This window comes from Leucoraja erinacea, chromosome 4 (genome assembly GCF_028641065.1).
Source record: "Leucoraja erinacea ecotype New England chromosome 4, Leri_hhj_1, whole genome shotgun sequence".
NCBI lineage: Eukaryota > Metazoa > Chordata > Chondrichthyes > Rajiformes > Rajidae > Leucoraja > Leucoraja erinaceus.
The window spans coordinates 61,679,576-61,699,128 of NC_073380.1; the positions used below are offsets into that span (position 1 = coordinate 61,679,576).

The 19,553-nt window shown below is 43.5% G+C and overlaps 1 protein-coding gene across 1 annotated transcript in view; it reads left to right on the forward strand.

Annotated features, from left to right (window-relative positions):
• The window catches only part of prex2 (phosphatidylinositol-3,4,5-trisphosphate-dependent Rac exchange factor 2), a 317,095-nt gene that overhangs the window by 230,841 nt on the left and 66,701 nt on the right, over positions 1-19,553 (forward strand). The window contains exons 33-35 of the mRNA XM_055634430.1: positions 12,411-12,513; positions 14,723-14,866; positions 14,971-15,085. Of these exons, the coding sequence (XP_055490405.1) occupies positions 12,411-12,513; positions 14,723-14,866; positions 14,971-15,085 (362 nt within the window). The remainder of the gene's footprint in view (positions 1-12,410; positions 12,514-14,722; positions 14,867-14,970; positions 15,086-19,553) is intronic.

The window sequence follows — 19,553 nt, forward strand, 5'->3', positions numbered from 1 at the left end:
GGAGATACGATATGGAAAAAGTTGCATCTCTGTCGAGGAAAGAGATTTAAAAACGTTTTCCCCCACCACCCACATAATACAAAACTAAATATACACCAAAACATACATTTAACAAGAGACTTAAAACAACAAAAGAAGAAAATGGCGAAACAGACTGTTGTCAAAGCTGCCATCGTATGGCGCCAACCAGTGGAGTTGTGTGTTCAAGAAGGCATGAATATAAGCATGGTTACACAAAACAGCTGGAGAAACTCAGCGGGTGCAGCAGCATCTATGGAGCGAAGGAAATAGGCAACATTTCGGGCCGAAACCCTGGATCCTGGACCTTCGATGCTTTGTGTGTAATGACCGTGTACAAATTGAAAAGAAGTGTGAGTAGCACTCACTACGTGCATGAAGCTCTACCTTGGCGGGATCTCTTAATTGTGTTGTGAGAATTGGTGCTTCAAGTATCAATGCTGAATTGGATTAAGTGAAGAAGCAGTGAAATAGCAATAAGAAAGGTCCACCATACCACTGACAAACAGACATTGCAACTTGGGAGAAGCGAGGGAAGATTTGAGATCCTCTCTCATCTTCTAAAGAAAGAAAAAAGTTTGATTTAAAACATCAGGACATGGTGCCAAGAATGAAAGTTCCACAGCCCACTGGTGAATGGCCCAGTGGCCACTTCGGTAACAAATTCTACTTGAAGATGATCTCCTGTTAAGTCCTGCTCCTATGTTCAAGATTCATATCTTCTTGTAACATAGTTCAGCAACATGGCAGAGATGTCAAAACGTATAGTGAGGAATAAGAAAATGGATGAGGAATTGTGTTTTCATGGAAGAAGATACATGACACCATTCCACCGTGTGGCGCCAGCAATGGCTGCCTCGCCAACAGTGTCTGTCCATTCCTTCTTTGGTGTTTTTTAGTATGTGTTAAGTTCATGTTCAAAAGTTCATTTATTGTCACAGACACCAATTTGTGTAGTGAAATTCACTGGTCAGGTTAGTCATACAGTTTAAAAATGGAACAACTCAAAAAACACATTTCAACATAAACATCCATCACGGTTACTTTCTACATATTCCTCACTGTGATGGAAGGCGTAAATAAAGTTCAAGTCCTTCCCTTGTTGTTCTTCCTTGTTCGGGTGGGGGGGGTTTGAGTCCTGAAGCCGGCGGCGTTCGGGCCCTCCGCTTCGAGGCGTTCAGCTCCCGCATCGGGGGGATGTCAGCTCCCCCGTGCCGGGCGATCAAACCTTGTGTCGGGGTTGGATGAACCTTCTGCGGCATTGGAGCTCCCGACTTGCCTGTCCCGAGACTGCAAACCCTTGATGGTAAGTCTGCAGGCCGCGGTGGGAGCGATCCCAGGCAAGGGATCTGCTCCGATGTTAAGTCCCCACTCCACGGTGGGGCTGACGACAGTCCGAGGCGGCTTCTAGCTCCAGCAATGGTGGGCCGCAGAGCCCGGAGAATGGTGATTTGCAAAACTTGTTGCTAAACCGTGGGAACCTGTGGGAAGGTACGAACCTGAAAAAAAAAGTTTCAACAACCCCCCCCCCCCCCCCCCCCCCCCCCCCCCCCCCTCCGATCCCCCCTCCGAAAAAAAACAAACAGAATAAAATGTATGTTTTTAGTGTTATTTAGCTTGTTTTATATGCTTGTTTTCTGTATCAAAACTCCATTTGCACTGTGGCCTAACATCGGGGAGCTGGCAGCCTTTGCTGGAGACCGACTTCGGTTGCTACAACCGTGGGAACCTGTGGAATTACGATCGTGGAGCTTGTAATCCCTGTCGGGGATCGACTCTGGAACTCCAACCGCGGGAGCCTGCGGACTTTAACATCGTGGTTAGAGACCGACTTCAGGAGCTCCAAGTCTCAGAAGCTTCAATCGCCCCGACGCGGGAGCTTTGATTGCTTCGACTGTGGAAGGATCGACTGCCCCGACCACGGGAGAATAATTGAGGAAGAAGATTGGACTTTATTGCCTTCCATCACAGTGAGGAATGTGGGGAATCCGCTGTGGTGGATGTTTCTGTTAACTTTTATGTAGTTGTGTGGCTTGTTGCTGTTTTTTAGTATGGCTGTGTGGTAAATCGAATTTCACTGTACCTTAATTGGTACACGTGACAATAAACTGACCTTTGAACCTTTGAGATATATTTAAAAAATCGAGAGCCAGTGCAAATGAGGAAATCAAAGAAATGTATCAGTAAAAAAAAACTCTAGGGTTACTTTTAATTAACAGAAAGCCCCCCAGAGTGTATTCTGCAGCAGTGTGGAATTTATAATTGTGTTTGTATATATGTGTGTGTCAGTGAAAGATCAAGATGCATTTTAATCTCCTGGGTCTTATGTTCTCCATCATCAGTATCCTCCTTATATGAATCATCCTTGATAATTTCTGCATCTTTCAATGGGATTCTACCACCAACCACATCTTCTCCACTTTCAGCATTCTTATGGGAGTGATCATTTTGAGACTCACTAATTGGCTCTTCCGTCTCCACCAACCACTCCTCTTTTCCCCTCACACATCACCATTCAATAATTGGAGATGCAAACCTGCTCTTTCAAATTATCCTATTCAAGGAACCCAGTCGTCCTCACTAATGAAGAAGGAAGCCAAGGCGATGTGTTAGATTTAGTCATCCCAATAGATTGGAAAACTAAATATAGGTTGGGTGGCCATTTTGCAAAACACCTCTGTTCTGCCTGAAGGGACGAACTTCCATTTGCCTGCCATTTTAATTCTCTATCCCACCCCCACTCTGACCTCTCTGTGACCTCATGCACATTTCCAACAAGCCTAATCCTAAATTTGAGGAACAACACCTCGTCTTCCCTCTAGGAACATTGCACTCAATTGAACTTTGGAATTTAATTATTTCCGATAACTTGCTTTTCCTGTTTGTCGAGAATTGTGGACACAGCCCAGACCTCCGCACAACCAACTTCCCTTCATTGACTCTATTTATACCTCATGCTGCCTCGGCAAGGCCACCAGTATAATCAAGGATGAGTCGGACCCTGGCCACTCCTTCTCCCTTCTCCCATCGGGTAAAAGGTATAGAAGTGTGAAAACGCACACCTCCAGTTTCAGGGACAGTGCCTTCCAAGCTGTTACTGGGCAACTGAACCACCCTAACACAACTCGAGAGAAGTCCTAAACTACTACCTACCTCAGTGGAGATCCTCGGCCTATCCTTGGATTGGACTTTACTGGCTTTATCTTGCACTAAACGTTATTCCTTTGCCATGTGTTCGTACACCGTAAATGGCTCGATTGTAATTGTCTTTCTGCTAACTGGTTAGCAAGCAACAAAAGCTTTTCACTGTACCTCGGTACACGTGACAATAAACTAAACTAAACTGTATCAGACCTAGTAAGTTCTGATGTAAGGTTATCCCTCTCTATATTAATTCAGTTTTACTCTTTGCTCAGACGGTGCCTGATCTGTTATGCAGTTCCAGCTTTCTTCTTTTGGTTTTGGGTCTCAGCAGCAGCTCTGATTTGCATTTTACAGCTTCAGTATGTCCCTTCATTTGCTTTATTGTTACTTGTGAATCTATCAAACTGACAGTTCCATTCTTGTGAAGACAGCAGCAAACTATGGGAAAAGTGTATTCACTCGAGTGTATGGAAGATAAGGGAGGGTTCTTGTCGAAACCTATGAAATTCTGAGGGAGGGAAACAGATAAGAAATGGGAAGGATGTTCCCGATGGTAGTCAATCCAGGCCAAGGGTCACAACCTTGGGATATGAGGAACACCATTGAGAGCAAAGATCTGGAGAACTTTCTTCACCTGGCGGGTGATAAACATGTCAAATTCTCTATCACAGAGGGTAGCAGAACACATCATTAAATATATTCAGGGAAGAAGTAGATTTTATTCATAATGCTAAAGGGATCTGGGATTACGGGGAGAAAGCAGAAACATGATACTGAAATGAGTCTGAAGAAGGGTCTTGACCCGAAACATCGCCCATTCTTTCTTTCCAGAGATGCTGCCTGTCCCGCTGAGTTACTCCAGCTCTATACTTACATGAATGATCATCCCTGATTGAGCGGATAGGCAGGGCTGAATGGTCAACTCCTGCTCTTAGATTTATGTTTCTAAACTACGGGATCATGTTGCCAGTTCTATTTTCACCTTGTCAAAAAGATTCACTTTATTCTTTTAATTCCTTCCTCCATTCTCTCTGTTCCAGTTCTGACAGTCATGAGGTGATATGTTAACTCCATTTCTCTTTCCATAGTTGCTGCCTGTGCTGCTGCGTGAATCCAGTATATTTATGACAACCATCTTTGTTTCTAGACTTAATTAAGTTATTCTGAAGAAGTATATATTTTATGATATCAAGCAAGTTTTTAAAATTTGATCTCATCATGTTAGGTGTTAGTGGTCTTGGGTATAAAATATTTCTTCATTTGGTAACACGTGAACAGCATCAATCATTTCATGAAAAATTACTTTGGTCAGGTAAATCTGCATCTCCTCTGACCAAACATTGGTTATCATTGAATGCTTATCACAGCATAGCATCCTTAACAAAAAACAAAGTGCTGGAGGAACTCGGTGGGTCAGGCAGCATCTGTGAAGGGGAATGAACAGACAATGAATCCGGCTGGCTTCCTCGGACTGACAAATTGTGGGGGAGGAAGCTGCAAACATATGGGAGGTACACAAAATTGCTGGAGAAACTCAGCGGGTGCAGCAGCATCTATGGAGCAAAGGAAATAGGCAACGTTTCGGGCCAAAACCCTTCTTCAGACTGATGGGGGGTGGGGGGGGGGAGAAGGAAGGAAAAGGGGAGGAGGAGGAGCCCGAGGGCGGGCGGATAGGAGGGTGGGAGGAGACAGCTCAAGGGTTAAGGAAGGGGAGGAGACAGTAAGGGCTAGCAAAATTGGGAGAATTCAATGTTAATGCCATCCGGACGCAAGGTCCCCAGGCGGAATATGAGGTGCTGTTCCTCCAATTTCCGCTGTTGCTCACTCTGGCAATGGAGGAGACCCAGGACAGAGAGGTCGGATTGGGAATGGGAGGGGGAGTTGAAGTGCTGAGCCACCGGGAGGTCAGGTTGGTTATTGCGGACTGAGCGGAGGTGTTCGGCGAAACGATCGCCCAACCTACGCTTAGTCTCCCCGATGTAAATCAGCTGACACCTAGAGCAGAGGATGCAGTAGATGAGGTTGGAGGAGATGCAGGTGAACCTTTGTCGCACCTGGAACGATTGCTTGGGTCCTTGAATGGAGTCGAGGGGGGAGGTGAAGGGACAGGTGTTGCATTTCTTGCGGTTGCAACGGAAAGTACCCGGGGAGGGGGTGGTGCGGGAGGGAAGGGAAGAATTGACAAGGGAGTTGCGGAGGGAGCGGTCTTTGCGGAAGGCAGACATGGGGGGAGATGGGAAGATGTGGCGAGTGGTGGGGTCACATTGGTGGTGGCGGAAATGGCATATGGGAGGGACGGGGCAAAATCTGGCAAATGATAGGAGGATGCAGATGAGGAGGGATTATTGGCAGATGGGTGGATGTGAAAAGGAGACAAAAGGATGTCAGTTAAGGAAAAAAGTGGAGGAATGGAATGCAAAGCTGGACGCGGGGGGGGTGTGGAGGAGGTTGAAGGTGGAAGGGGACAGAGGGGTGGGGAAAGAAGGGAATGAAATGGAGAGGGGTGGGATGGGCGATGAGTGAAAGGAGGGGAAAAGAAAAAGGTGACAAGAGTGATAGGAGAAATATATGCACACTGAATGGGTGGGCAATGGAGGAGGATGACAAAGGTGAGCATGTGAATGGGAATTTATTAATTTATCGCCCCCCCCCTCAAAAATGCCCACTGAAACAATTTTTTTTAATTTCAGTATCTCATTGTAAGATGATACACAGCAGGCAGAGAAGAATTTGACCTGTCGGTCTGAGCAGTATCTAAACTAATGTCCCTGAGGTTGGAAAAGCTTAGGTTTGATGAGAGTAATGGGAGTCGACAATTTATCTTCCAAACCCAGCTTAAATGTTTAATTAGATCTTTGTTGCAGAGTCCGTTGATCTTTTGAACTAGTCAAACATGGTCTTTTGAGGGGGTCAATTCGATAACACCAGAAAGATGATTAACAAGTGCCCATTATATCTGAGGAGGCAGGAAAGCAATTGTATTGAAAGGTCTCAACCTGAAACATCACCCATTCCTTCTCTCCAGAGATGCTGCCTGTCCCGCTGAGTTAATTCTGCATTTTGTGTATCTTTGGTGTAAACCAGTTTCTGCAGTTCTTTCTTACACATGGATTATTTATACAATTTCAGCATCTATTAAATACAAAGCATGCTGTTTACATCAACGTGTCAGCAAGGGTACCAGTTCTGTCTAGCTTACACTTTTAAACCATTTATAGAGTAGCAGGAGAGCAGTCCTGAACTACTATCATTGGAGACCATCGGACTATCTTTGATCGAATTTACTGCCTTTATCGTGCACTAAACATTATTCACATTATTTCCTTTCTCATGTATCTGCACACTGGGGATGGATTGATTGTAATTATGTATTGTATTTCTGCTGACTGGTTAGCACGCCACAAAAGCTTTTCACTTTTCACACGTGACAATAATAAACTCCACTCAACTCACGGAAGATGTAAGGCTCTGTCCCTCTTTGTAATTTTCCTTTTATTAGGGATTTATTACTGGGAGCTGTGGCATTATGACTAAGTTATTGGGCCCACTGACAGTTCCAGACCATTGATCTCACGACATGAGTTTGAATACCACCAAGGCAGCCGGGGAATTTAAATTCATGTAATTTAAATAAAACTTAAATTTGATGGAAAGATGACCTCAGTAACAGTAACCTCCGGATTGTTGGAAAATTGGTATTGCTCACTTTCGTTCTTCCAGGAAATAGGTTTACCATCCTTACCCACTCATGCCTATATCCAATTGCAGAACCACAAAAGCTGACCATTAAATGATTTCTTAATTCAGGGGCATTTTTGAATGAATAATAAATGCTGGGAATGGCAGTGGCACGCACATCCATGAATGAATAAATTAAAAAGAAACAGTTACCAGTTACCTTCCATTATTGCATGGGATCAGAAGTACTGCTTAACAGAAATAATGAAAACTACACAAGAACACAAGAAAATATTTGCCTCGGCATCTTGGTCCCTTAAGCCTGTCCTGCAATCAGCGTGATTATGGCTGATCTACCCTCAAGCCTCAAATCCTCCTCTGTGACAGATACCCGTAGCCTTCTATTCCCCAATCTTTCAAAAAAATTGCACAAAATGGTGGAGTAACTCAACGCGTCAGGCAGCACCTCTAGAAAACATGGATAGGTGATGTTTCAGGTTGGGACCCTTCTTCAGACTGATCAAAAATCAATTTCAAAATATTATCTACCTTCACTTCATACATAGTGATCTAGCCTCCACAACTCTCAGTTCCAAGTGATCAGCTTTTTAACTTGAAATGATAACCCCCTCATTTGAGACACTCACCAAATGAAAACATCCCAAAGCCTTGCCTCCTTGGGATATTTCAATAAGATCATTTCACATTCTGCTGAACTTCAAAAGAATATAGATCCAGCCTGTTTAGCTGCTATGATAGAACAATCCACTCATCCCAGGAATTAGACTAGTGAATCTCTTATTGACTGCATCTTTTATTTTTTGTCTCGTTTGTATGTAGTTTTTATTTTTTTTTAAACTGGGTATGTGTGTGGGGGGTGGGGAAACGTTTTAAAATCTTTCCCCTGCACGGAGAGCCCAACCTTTTCTCTGTCGGGTCTCCGTTGTCGTTGGGGCTGAACACAGTGGAGCGGCCTCCAACCGGAATGACCTGGGGCTCCAGTCGCGGAGCTGCGGACTTACCCACCATCGTGGAGCTGGCCGAGGTCGGAGCGGGAGGAGCGGTGGTGGCGCGCTGCTGCGGCCCGACCCAGGAGATTCTGGGGCTCCAGCCGCTGGCCTGGTGGACGGTGACACCGGGAGCCCGCGGGTCCCTGCTGGGAGACCGCTTTTCGGGGCTTCCGCAACGGCGACTTCTCCCGCCCGAGTTGTGGGGTTGAGAATGACCTGGAGCGGGGCCTTACATCGCCCGGCGCGGCTTTAAATGGCCGCGGGACTTGTTAGCGCACGCTGAGGGCTCCAACACCAAGACCCGGAGCGCGGCCTTGCATCACCCGGCGCGGCTTTATAATTGCCGTGGGACATATTTACCATCGCCCGCCGGGGGCTTTGACTCTGACATCAGGAGGAGAACGAGGAGTGCAGGGGAGAGATAAGACTTTGCCTTCCATCACAGTGAGGAGGAGATTCACTGTGATGGATGTTTGTGTAAATTGTGTGGTGTCTTGGTTCTTCTTCTTGTTTGTATGACTGCAGAAACCAAATTTCATTTGAACCTTTGGGTTCAAATGACAACAAATAAATTGTATTGGATTGTACCTTAATATCACTACCTTAACTAACATCCCAGTTTATTTAATCATAATATCAGCATTATTTTAGGCTATGATGTCACATTAAAATTAATACATGCAAATACATTTTGAAGATAGATAAATTAGTCACTCCAAAACCACGGGAGAGAGACATGTGGGTCATGTTAAGGAAAGGCAAGGGGCAGAGGCAGGAACGAGTGAGTACTCCAATGTCGGTACACCTCGCAAATAAGTACTCCTGTTTGAGTACGGATGGGGGTGACAGCCTACCCGGGGGTAGTGACAGCGGACGGGCCTCCAGCACAGAGACCGGCCCTGTTGCTCCAAAAGCTAGGGAAAAAAAGAGGGCAATAGTAATTGGGGACTCTATTGTTAGGGGGTCGGATAGGCGATTCTGTGGACGCAGTCGGGAGACCAGGATGGTGGTCTGCCTCCCTGGTGCCAAGGTCTCGGACGTGTCTCAACGCATCCAAGATATCCTTAAAGCAGAGGGAGAGGAGCCTGAGGTCGTGGTACATATAGGTACCAATGACATAGGAAAAAAAAGGGAAGAGGTCCTGAAGGGAGGATTTAGGGAGTTGGGAGGAGAGTTAAGAAAAAGGACCAAAAAGGTAACAATCTCAGGATTACTGCCTGTGCCACGCGACAGTGAGAGTAGGAATGGAGCGAGGTGGAGGATAAATGCGTGGCTGAAAGACTGGTGCAGAGGGCAGGGATTCAAGTTCCTGGATCATTGGGACTTCTTTTGGGGAAGGTGGGACCTGTACAGAAAGGATGGGTTGCACTTGAACCCGAGGGGGACCAATATCCTAGCGGGGAAATTTGCAAAGGCAGCTGGGGAGACTTTAAACTAGAATGGTTGGGGCGAGGGACTCAAATAGCGAAAGGTAGTAGACCGAATGGGAGGCAGGAAGCAGAAATGGGAAGCACTCGGACGCAAGAGGAGAAAGGAAAAAAAGGAAATAAACAGAGAATAAGGGACGGGGGTTTTCTTAAATGTGCATATTTTAATGCTAGGAGCATTGTAAGAAAGGTGGATGAGCTTAGAGTCTGGATAGACACCTGGAAGTATGATGTTGTGGCGATCAGTGAAACGTGGTTGCAGGAGGGCTGTGATTGGAAACTAAATATTCCAGGATTTCGTTGCTTCAGGTGTGATAGAATTGGAGGGGCAAGAGGTGGAGGTGTTGCATTGCTAGTCAGGGAAGATATTACAGCAGTGCTTTGGCAGGATAGATTGGAGGGCTCATCTAGGGAGGCTATTTGGGTGGAATTGAGAAGTGGGAAAGGTGTAGCAACACTTATAGGGGTGTATTATAGACCGCCAAACGGGGAACGAGAACTGGAAGAGCAAATATGTAAGGAGATAGCAGAGATTAGTAGTAAGCACAAGGTAGTGATTGTGGGAGATTTCAACTTTCCACACATAGACTGGGAAACACATTCTGTAAATGGGCTGGATGGGTTGGAGTTGGTAAAATGTGTGCAGGATAGTTTTTTGCAGCAATACATAGAGGTACCTACTAGAGGAGGGGCAGTGCTGGACCTCCTGTTAGGAAATGAGACTGGACAGGTGGCGGAGGTATGCGTTGGGGAGCACTTCGGGTCCAGTGATCACAATACCATTAGTTTCAATATAACTATGGAGAGGGTCAGAACTGGACCTAGGGTTGAGATTTTTGATTGGAGAAAGGCTAACTTTGATGCGATGCGAGATGATTTAAAAGGAGTGAACTGGGACATTTAGTTTTATGGGAAAGATGTAGAAGAGAAATGGAGGACATTTAAAGGGGAAATTTTAAGAGTACAGAATCTTTATGTTCCTGTTCGGTTGAAAGGAAACAGTAAAAATTGGAAAGAGCCCTGGTTTTCAAGGGAAATTGGACATCTTGTTCGGAAAAAGAGGGAGATCTACAATAATTATAGGCAGCATGAAGTAAATGAGGTGCTTGAGGAGTATAAGGAATGTAAAAAGAATCTTAAGAAAGAAATTAGAAAAGCTAAAAGAAGATATGAGGTTGCTTTGGCAAGTAAGGTGAAAGTCAATCCAAAGGGTTTCTACAGCTATATTAATAGCAAAAGGATAAGGAGGGATAAAATTGGTCCATTGGAGAGACAGAGTGGACAGCTATCTGCAGAGCCAAAAGAGATGGGGGAGATATTGAACAATTTTTTTTCTTCGGTATTCACCAAGGAGAAGGATATTGAATTATGTGAGGTAAGGGAAACTAGTAGAGTAGCTATGGATACTATGAGGTTCAAAGTAAAAGAAGTACTGACACTTTTGAAAAATATAAAAGTGGATAAGTCTCCAGGTCCTGACAGGATATTCCCTAGGACATTGAGGGAAGTTAGTGTAGAAATAGCCGGGGCTATGACAGAAATATTTCAAATGTCATTAGAAATGGGAATAGTCCCCGAGGATTGGCGTACTGCGCATGTTGTTCCATTGTTTAAAAAGGGTTCTAAGAGTAAACCTAGCAATTATAGACCTGTTAGTTTGACTTCAGTGGTGGGCAAATTAATGGAAAAGATACTTGGAGACAATATATATAAGCATCTAGATAAACAGGGTCTGATTAGGAACAGTCAACATGGATTTGTGCCTGGAAGGTCATGTTTGACTAATCTTCTTGAATTTTTTGAAGAGGTTACTAGGGAAATTGACGAGGGTAAAGCAGTGGATGTTGTCTATATGGACTTTAGTAAGGCCTTTGACAAGGTTCCTCATGGAAGGTTGGTTAAGAAGGTTCAACTGTTGGGTATAAATGCAGGAATAGCAAGATGGATTCAACAGTGGCTGAATGGGAGAAGCCAGAGGGTAATGGTGGATGGCTGTTTATCGGGTTGGAGGCAGGTGACTAGTGGGGTGCCTCAGGGATCTGTGTTGGGTCCTTTGTTGTTTGTCATGTACATCAATGATCTGGATGAAGGTGTGGTAAATTGGATTAGTAAGTATGCAGATGATACCAAGATAGGGGGTGTTGTGGATAATGAAGAGGATTTCCAAAGTCTACAGAGTGATTTAGGCCATTTGGAAAAATGGGCTGAAAGATGGCAGATGGAGTTTAATGCTGATAAATGTGAGGTGCTACACCTTGGCAGGACAAATCAAAATAGGACGTACATGGTAAATGGTAGGGAATTGAAGAATACAGTTGAACAGAGGGATCTGGGTATAACCGTGCATAGTTCCTTGAAGGTGGAATCTCATATAGATAGGGTGGTAAAGAAAGCTTTTGGTATGCTAGCCTTTATAAATCAGAGCATTGAGTATAGAAGCTGGGATGTAATGTTAAAATTGTACAAGGCATTGGTGAGGCCAAATCTGGAGTATGGTGTACAATTTTGGTCGCCAAATTATAGGAAGGATGTCAACAAAATAGAGAGAGTACAGAGGAGATTTACTAGAATGTTGCCTGGGTTTCAGCAACTAAGTTACAGAGAAAGGTTGAACAAGTTAGGGCTTTATTCTTTGGAGCGCAGAAGGTTAAGGGGGGACCTGATAGAGGTCTTTAAAATGATGAGAGGGATAGACAGAGTTGATGTGGACAAGCTTTTCCCTTTGAGAATAGGGAAGATTCAAACAAGAGGACATGACTTCAGAATGAAGGGACAGAAGTTTAGGGGTAATATGAGGGGGAACTTCTTTACGCAGAGAGTGGTGGCGGTGTGGAATGAGCTCCCAGTGGAAGTGGTGGAGGCAGGTTCATTGGTATCATTTAAAAATAAATTGGATAGGCATATGGATGAGAAGGGAATGGAGGGTTATGGTACGAGTGCAGGCAGGTGGGACTAAGGGGAAAAAAATTTGTTCGGCATGGACTTGTAGGGCCGAGATGGCCTGTTTCCGTGCTGTAATTGTTATATGGTTATATGGTTATAGTAGTAATATCACTTTTAAGAGATATTGGAGGGCACTGGTAATTCCATCTAATACTTTATTAAAGTTTCTTTTGTTTGCATGCTTTTCTAGATGGATGAACAGGCTATGTTGGAAGACACCTTGGTTGCCATGTCTGACTTGGAAAAAGTAACTTTCTATTTTCGACAATCTGAAGAAGAACCACTTGTAGCAAGTAAGATGTTTTCCCCATTGTATGTCCAAAATAATAACTTAGTATTCTGCTCCGGTGTCAGCAGAGGATTATAAACATAGTATCTGTTTTAACAGATTGCTCTGCTGGAGTGGAGAACAAAACATTGATTTTTGGTTAAATTATGAATTGTTTATAAGAGTTTATATATTGTTCCATACTATACTGAAATTATCAGATAATATCAGATGTTATCTGTATTTTCTCAACTTGCAAAGGGCATTGCATTAATATCTATACTGAGCAGAGTATCCGATCTCTTCAGTTTCAATGATACTGCACCTGGGGGGGGGGGGGACGACAACGACGACAGGGGAAGTACACGGGTTCAACTCGAAACATAGACAATCCCTTTACCCCTACTGATGCTGCTCAACCTGTTCCTCCAGCAATTGTTTTGTACGGTTACAGAGTGCCCAGGGACTCCATTGCATTGTACTCGAGTTACACTATAATTTTATCCAGTGTGATTATCTGCCAGGAAATGACCTGTACTGTATCCCAAAGACCACTACTGGCTCACAATGAAAACAGACTCCTGAATATCTCCAAGATCTTAGATTTCCTCTCACACTCCAAAGACATACAGTTTTTTAGGTTAATTGGCTTGGTATAAGTGTAAATTGTCCCTAGTGTGTGTGTAGGATGGTGTTAATGTGCGGGGATCGCTGGTCAGTGAGGATTCTTTGGGCCGAAGGGCTTGTTTCCGCACTGTATCTCTAAACTAAACTAAATAAAACTAAAAAATAGAAACGTGAAACATAAGCAAAAATGACTCCTAACCTGTGGTGATGCAGCCAATGCTCATCAGTTACTAATATAGTGGACAAGCATAATTCACATAAATGACAATAGTACACCCTGACATTGTACGGATTAATCTCTGAAACTTCCTTATCTGTCAGTGATATCGAAAGGAATTTAGGCCCAGAGGACGAGAACAACCCCAATAGTTTTAATTCTAAGCCCTCCATCAGTTTGTATGGAGAAAAAAGTTATGGGAATAATATCCACTATAAATCATTTGACATTCTCAGCATGATATATATTGTCATTACTTCAAATAAATGTTGCTTGGAATTCATCACCCAACCCCATATGAGATACCGTGCACTCCCATTCACATAGAATTTTAAGCATAGAGAAAGATCCCAAGATATTTTATGGTGACATCATCCGAAGAAACTTCCAAGTCTATTTTAATGAGAAGATGTTTCACAGATGTGTCTTAGTAAAGGACAGTGACAAACACACATATTTCTGAATTGTCTGCCTACGCAACCCTCTGAATAATTGAATAGATTCTAATTTAATTGAAGCAACCAAAAAGGAAATCAGAAAAATAAACCTTCTTGGAGGAATATTACTTTTATGAAACAATTTACCCTGATGCGTCACATTGTGTTCAACTTAAAAACAAAAACCTCAAATTACAATGAAATTGAACAATGAAAATTGACTGCAAAATTGACTCTATTTCCTCAGAGGTTTGAGGAATTCGGCATGTCGCTGGATGCTCTTATCAAACTTCCATGGGTGTACAGTGGATAGCGTACAGACTGATTACATCACAGCTTCTTTCGGTAACTCGAACACAAGAATGAAGGAGGTTGGAGAAATTGGTGAATATTGACCGGTTCATCATGGGTGTTGACCTCCCCACCATTGAAGGGATCTACAGGAAACACTGACTTAAACCTCTTTTTTTCCTTCTGATCACATGATTATTATTGTCACCACCCTGGCCCTGCTTTCATCTTGCTCCTGCCATAGGGAAGAAGATACATGAGCAAGAGGGCCATTGTCCCAAGATTATTGAGCCGCTTCTTCCCATAAACAATTAGATTCTTGAACCACCTTGTGCAACTGTAACCACAACCCTACTTCAGCATCAAATTACTATGGGCATTGTATAAGGTTGCACTGTATAATTTGGCTTGCACTGTTATGGGCTGGTTACCAAGCATTGTTGATAATTTATTGTATTACTGTTTCCTGTATATTTATTTGTTGTCTTGTTGCACTAATGTAAGGTTGCAGCAAGTAAGAATGTCATTGCTGCGGTCCCAGTGCTTATGACAAGTAAACACTCTTGACACTCCCTCAACACTCTTGAACTTCAGAAGGCTTGTTAAAATCACACCCATCTTTGGACTGGGTAAAATGTTCACTTACTTTTCATTTCACGCAGATAATCCCATCACGTACAAGGTAGAAGGGAATCGACAGGCCTTAAAAGTATTTTTCTACCTGGAGAATTATAATTTTGAGCAACTTCCTCAGAGATTAAAGAATGGAGGTGGTATTAAAGTCCACCCAGTGCTGTTTACACAAGGTATGAAATAATATCCTTATTCCTAGATGATGTAACTGGAGTTTGTGATCCTGCTAATTGTTTCAAATTCACAAAGTGATGAATGAAACGTCTTTCTCCTCTAGCAATGGAAACCTTGGAAGGTTATTACTACACAGAAAATACATCTGTGGAAGAATTTCAAGCTCAGATCAATGCATCCTCCCTGGAAAATGTCAAGCAATACTGTCAAAAGCTCAGGTATGTGCTCTGCTTGTATATTTCATGATTATTGTGCTGACTAACAATGTTTTGAATGTTATAAATCAGACAAAAGACTCTTGTAAATTGCCTTACAATGCTCTTCATGAGTTAGCAAACAAACAATAGCAATGTAATTTGAATTGGTAACATAACTTCATTATGACAGTGTGAAATAATTCATCGAAAAGCATCTCGCTTTTCAAAGCTCGGCTGCAGCTTTTGTGTTAGTTTCTGTGAGTCTGCCGGAAAAATCTTCAATCGGGCAAATTGCCAAGTGGAACTAATAATCCATTTCTCGCCCTGGACTACCTCATAATATCTGTCTGATATGGCAGTGGCTGATTTCAGCATATAAACTCCAGAATGCTGCTGTCCTTCCTTCTCTTCCCACTGAACTATGGTCAAATTGATGAGGTCAACAGCGCTGGCATTTATGCATGTGGTTTATTTGGGCATCAGAAATATAAAATCTCGACATGGCTGTCTTCTAATAGACCCTCTGAAATCACTCCTGTAATTATATTTAACTCATCAGTTATCATTCAAAGTCGAGTATGTTTGTCCTCCTGATGGTCTGTTTCTGTGGGTCTTATGGACCCAAATACATAGGTGTATTCAAGAGAGAGTTAAATATAGTTCTAAGGGCTAATGGAATCAAGGAATATGGGGAGAGAGCAGGGACAGGGTACTGATTTTGGATGATCAGCCATGATCGTATTGAATGGTGGTGTTGGCTCAAATGGCTGAATGGCCTACTCCTGCACCCATTTTCTATGTTTCTGTTTCTATATCTCGAGATGGCTAAAAGGGCTGATCCTGGAGCCACAGGCATTATTTAAGTGTGGGCATGGATGAGTGGTATTAATGGTGGGACATGGTTGTGCCTTCTTGGTGGGTGTCTCTCCTTTCATTGCTGGCACTTGAATTTTACAGCATGTCGGAGGACTTTTTCAAGGAGTGTGACTCCTTTGTGAACAGTGATTTACTCCATCCTGTGCCAAGTCCTCTCAGTTAATGGGGCTGTAATGGTGCTTTTTGAGGATCCTTATGTTGTCCTTGTGCACTTCTTCTGGCCTATGGGGTCTCACTGTCCTGCCAGTAGTTTAGAGATAGAGTGTGGAAACAGCGATTGACCAGCGATCACCTGCACACTAGTTTGAACCTACACACTGGGGACAATTTACAGAAACCAACTAACCTACAAACCTGCACGTCTTTGGAATGTGGGAGGAAACTGGAGCACCCGGAGAAAACCCACATGTCACAGGGAGGCCAAACAAACCCTGTACAGATAGCACCCATGGTCAGGATCAAATCCAGGGCTCTGGCGCTGTAAGGCAACAATTCTGCCACTGTGTCACCCTGGTAGTTGGGAGTTGAGTTGTATTTAAAAAATAGCACCTGTACTCATTCTGATATAAAATCTGGACCACCTTTCATAAATCTAATTGCTGTTTTGATGTTTCTAATTGTTCAGTGTGGAATCCCAGTTTCCAAAGAAGCGCTCACCAATGGAACATATGGATGATGATAGCACCTAACCCTCCCTGCTTACTTTCCCAACAAAGTTTCTGTCCAGTGTCCGTTATTTGTCTCTTAGGTACCTCCATAGTTTTTGATTTCATCAATTTAGTCTGAAATATTACCGAGTATTGATCAATTTCTGGACAATGATGTGGGCCTACAAATCTGATTGCATCATTGTCTGAGCCTGAAGACGAGTCCTGACACAAAATGTCACCTATTCATGTTCTCCAGAGATGCTGCCTAACCCGCTGAGTGACTCCAGCACTTTGTGTCCTTTTGATTGCATTATGCTCTTTTATTTCTAAAAGCAAGACTTCATGATTGCCAGAGCCTCCCTGGGCCAGTTCACACCATTTCACAAATTTGATCAGACACTTTTTGGCATAAATTGCATTTGCACAGTTTCCTCAGCAGTGAGCTCATACATTATAATGACATCCTCCATTCTATCCTTGTTCAGAGTGTTAGCAGGAGAAATAACTTCACCTTGTTCAGAAGGTCATCTGAAGGAGTTCTGAAGCTTGCCTTGTTAAGCTGCAAGAGGGCAATTTAAAGGAGCCCTTTTGTCACGACTCCGCTTTGGAATTTGATTTAGGTAAAACCCCTTTAGTTTATTTACTTACCTGGTGTCCATAAAGTCCTCCAACATGTCCTTGTTTCCAGTGGATATCCTAGACTATTACTAATGGTATTGCCTCTCCCACCCTGACAACAAGAGGCCAGTAATTCAAACAAAACTTTAATCACCGGTTATTAGATTCACCCTCTATCTCCTTGACACCTATCCTACCCAAACTGCCAATCACAAATGATCACCAAATGCAGCATCTGACCTTCATCCCAACATCATCCTATTCTGAACCTTAATCCAAGCCTCTAGTTCTTGATTCAGGTGATATTTACCTGTGGTACATTGGTGGCAGGCACATGCCGTGAGTAATTACTCAGGGTAGGCAGTCAGTCGGCTTAAAAAAAATCTTAAACTGCGCAATGGATGCACAGCAGGGTGGGGAGGCACAGGATGGAGTGAAAGGGGGATGGGTAGAGGGTGGAGCCCCCCCTAACTCCCTCCCCCCCACCCTCCCTCCCCCCCCCCCCCCTCCCTTCTGGGATGGGGAGGGGGGGGGGCGATCAGAATAAAAACTAGGACTTTTTGCATTTCATAAGCCACAAAATGCTGGAGTATCTCAAAAAAGGGTCTCGACCCAAAACATCACCCATTCCATCTGCCCAGAGATGTTGCCTGTGCTGCTGAGTTACTCCAGCATTTTGTGTCTATTTTCGATTTAAACCAGCATCTGCATTTCCTTCCTATACATAGAATAGTACAGCACAGGGACAGGACCTTTGTTATAAAATATCTGTGTCAGCAATGATGCCAAGTTAAACTAATCTCCTCTGCCTGCATGTATTCCATATCCTTCCATTCCCTGTATATCCATGCACCTACTCAAAAACGTGTATTTGGTTCCACGACTGCCGATGACAGCGCAATCCAGGCACCCACCTCTGTTTTTTCTATACTGCACCTACTGTACAAGACTCAGTGCTTTGCCCCACACACCTCCTTTGAACTTACCCCCTCTGTCCTCAAAGCCACCCTCTCTGTTTTTTGCCATATCCTTCCTGGGGAAAAAGGTTGTGACTGTCTACTCAATCAATGGCTCTCTGAATTATATATGATGCTCTCAGGTGTCCCCTCAAATCTTCAATGCGCCAGAGAAGACAACCCAAGTTTGTCCAACCTCTTTTTACTAGACTGGATAGTCTCTAATCCAGTCAGCATTCTGGTAAACCTCTTCTCTCCAACACTTCCACATCCTGTAATGAGGAGACCAGAACTGTACACAGTTCTCCAAAAATGGCCACACCAAAGTTTTATAAAGCTGCAAAATGCCTTCCTGACTTTTATCTTCAAGAGCCTACCGATGAAGGCAAGCATATTACTTGTGCTGCCATGTTCAGGAAACTATGGACTTGGACCCCATGATCCATGTAAGCTCAATCCATATACCCATCACCTTCTGAGTGAAAAAGAAAATTGCCCCTCAGTTTCCTAATAAAGCTCTCCCCTCTCAACTTAAACCTATGTCCTCTGGTTCTTGATTTCCCCCTCCTGGGTAAAAGGCTCTGTGCATTCACCCTTTTCCCATCATGATTTTGTACAAATAATAAGATCACGCTTCTGCCTTTTGCATTCCAAGGATTAACATCCTAGCCTTTCTATAGCGGGATGACCAGAACGGAACATAATACTCCAAACATGGTCTTATCGATGTCATGTACAACTGTAACATAATGTCCCTGTAGATTCTGGTTCTAAAACTCCTTCCCTTGTCTGGTTCAGTCAAGCACTTATTCAAACACTGTGATCAAAACTCTTCTTTATTTGTAAACGGTACCGCAGATCTCGAACCCACACTAGCAAGAGGATTTCATAACAAGAGGATTTCAGTATAGGAGTAGAGAGGTTCTTCTGCTGTTGTTCTGGTAAGACCACATCTGGAGTATTGTGTACAATTTTGGTCTCCTAATTTGAGGAAGGGCATCCTTGTAATTGAGGCAGTGCAGCGTAGGTTCATGAGATTGATCCCTGGGATGGCGGGACTGTCACATGAGGAAAGATTGAAAAGACTAGGATTGTATTCACTGGAGTTTAGAAGGATGAGGGAGGATCTTATAGAAACATATAAAATTATAAAAGGACTGGACAGGCTAAAGGCAGGAAAAATGTTCCCAATGTTGGGCGAGTCCAGAACCAGGGGCCACATTCTTAGAATAAAGGGGAGGCCATTTAAGACTGAGGTGAGTAAAAACTTTTTCAACCAGAGAGTTGTGAATTTATGGAATTCCCTGCCACAGAGGGCAGTGGAGGCCAAATCACTGGATGGATTTAAGAGAGAGTTAGATAGAGCTCCAGGGGCTAGTGGAGTCAAGG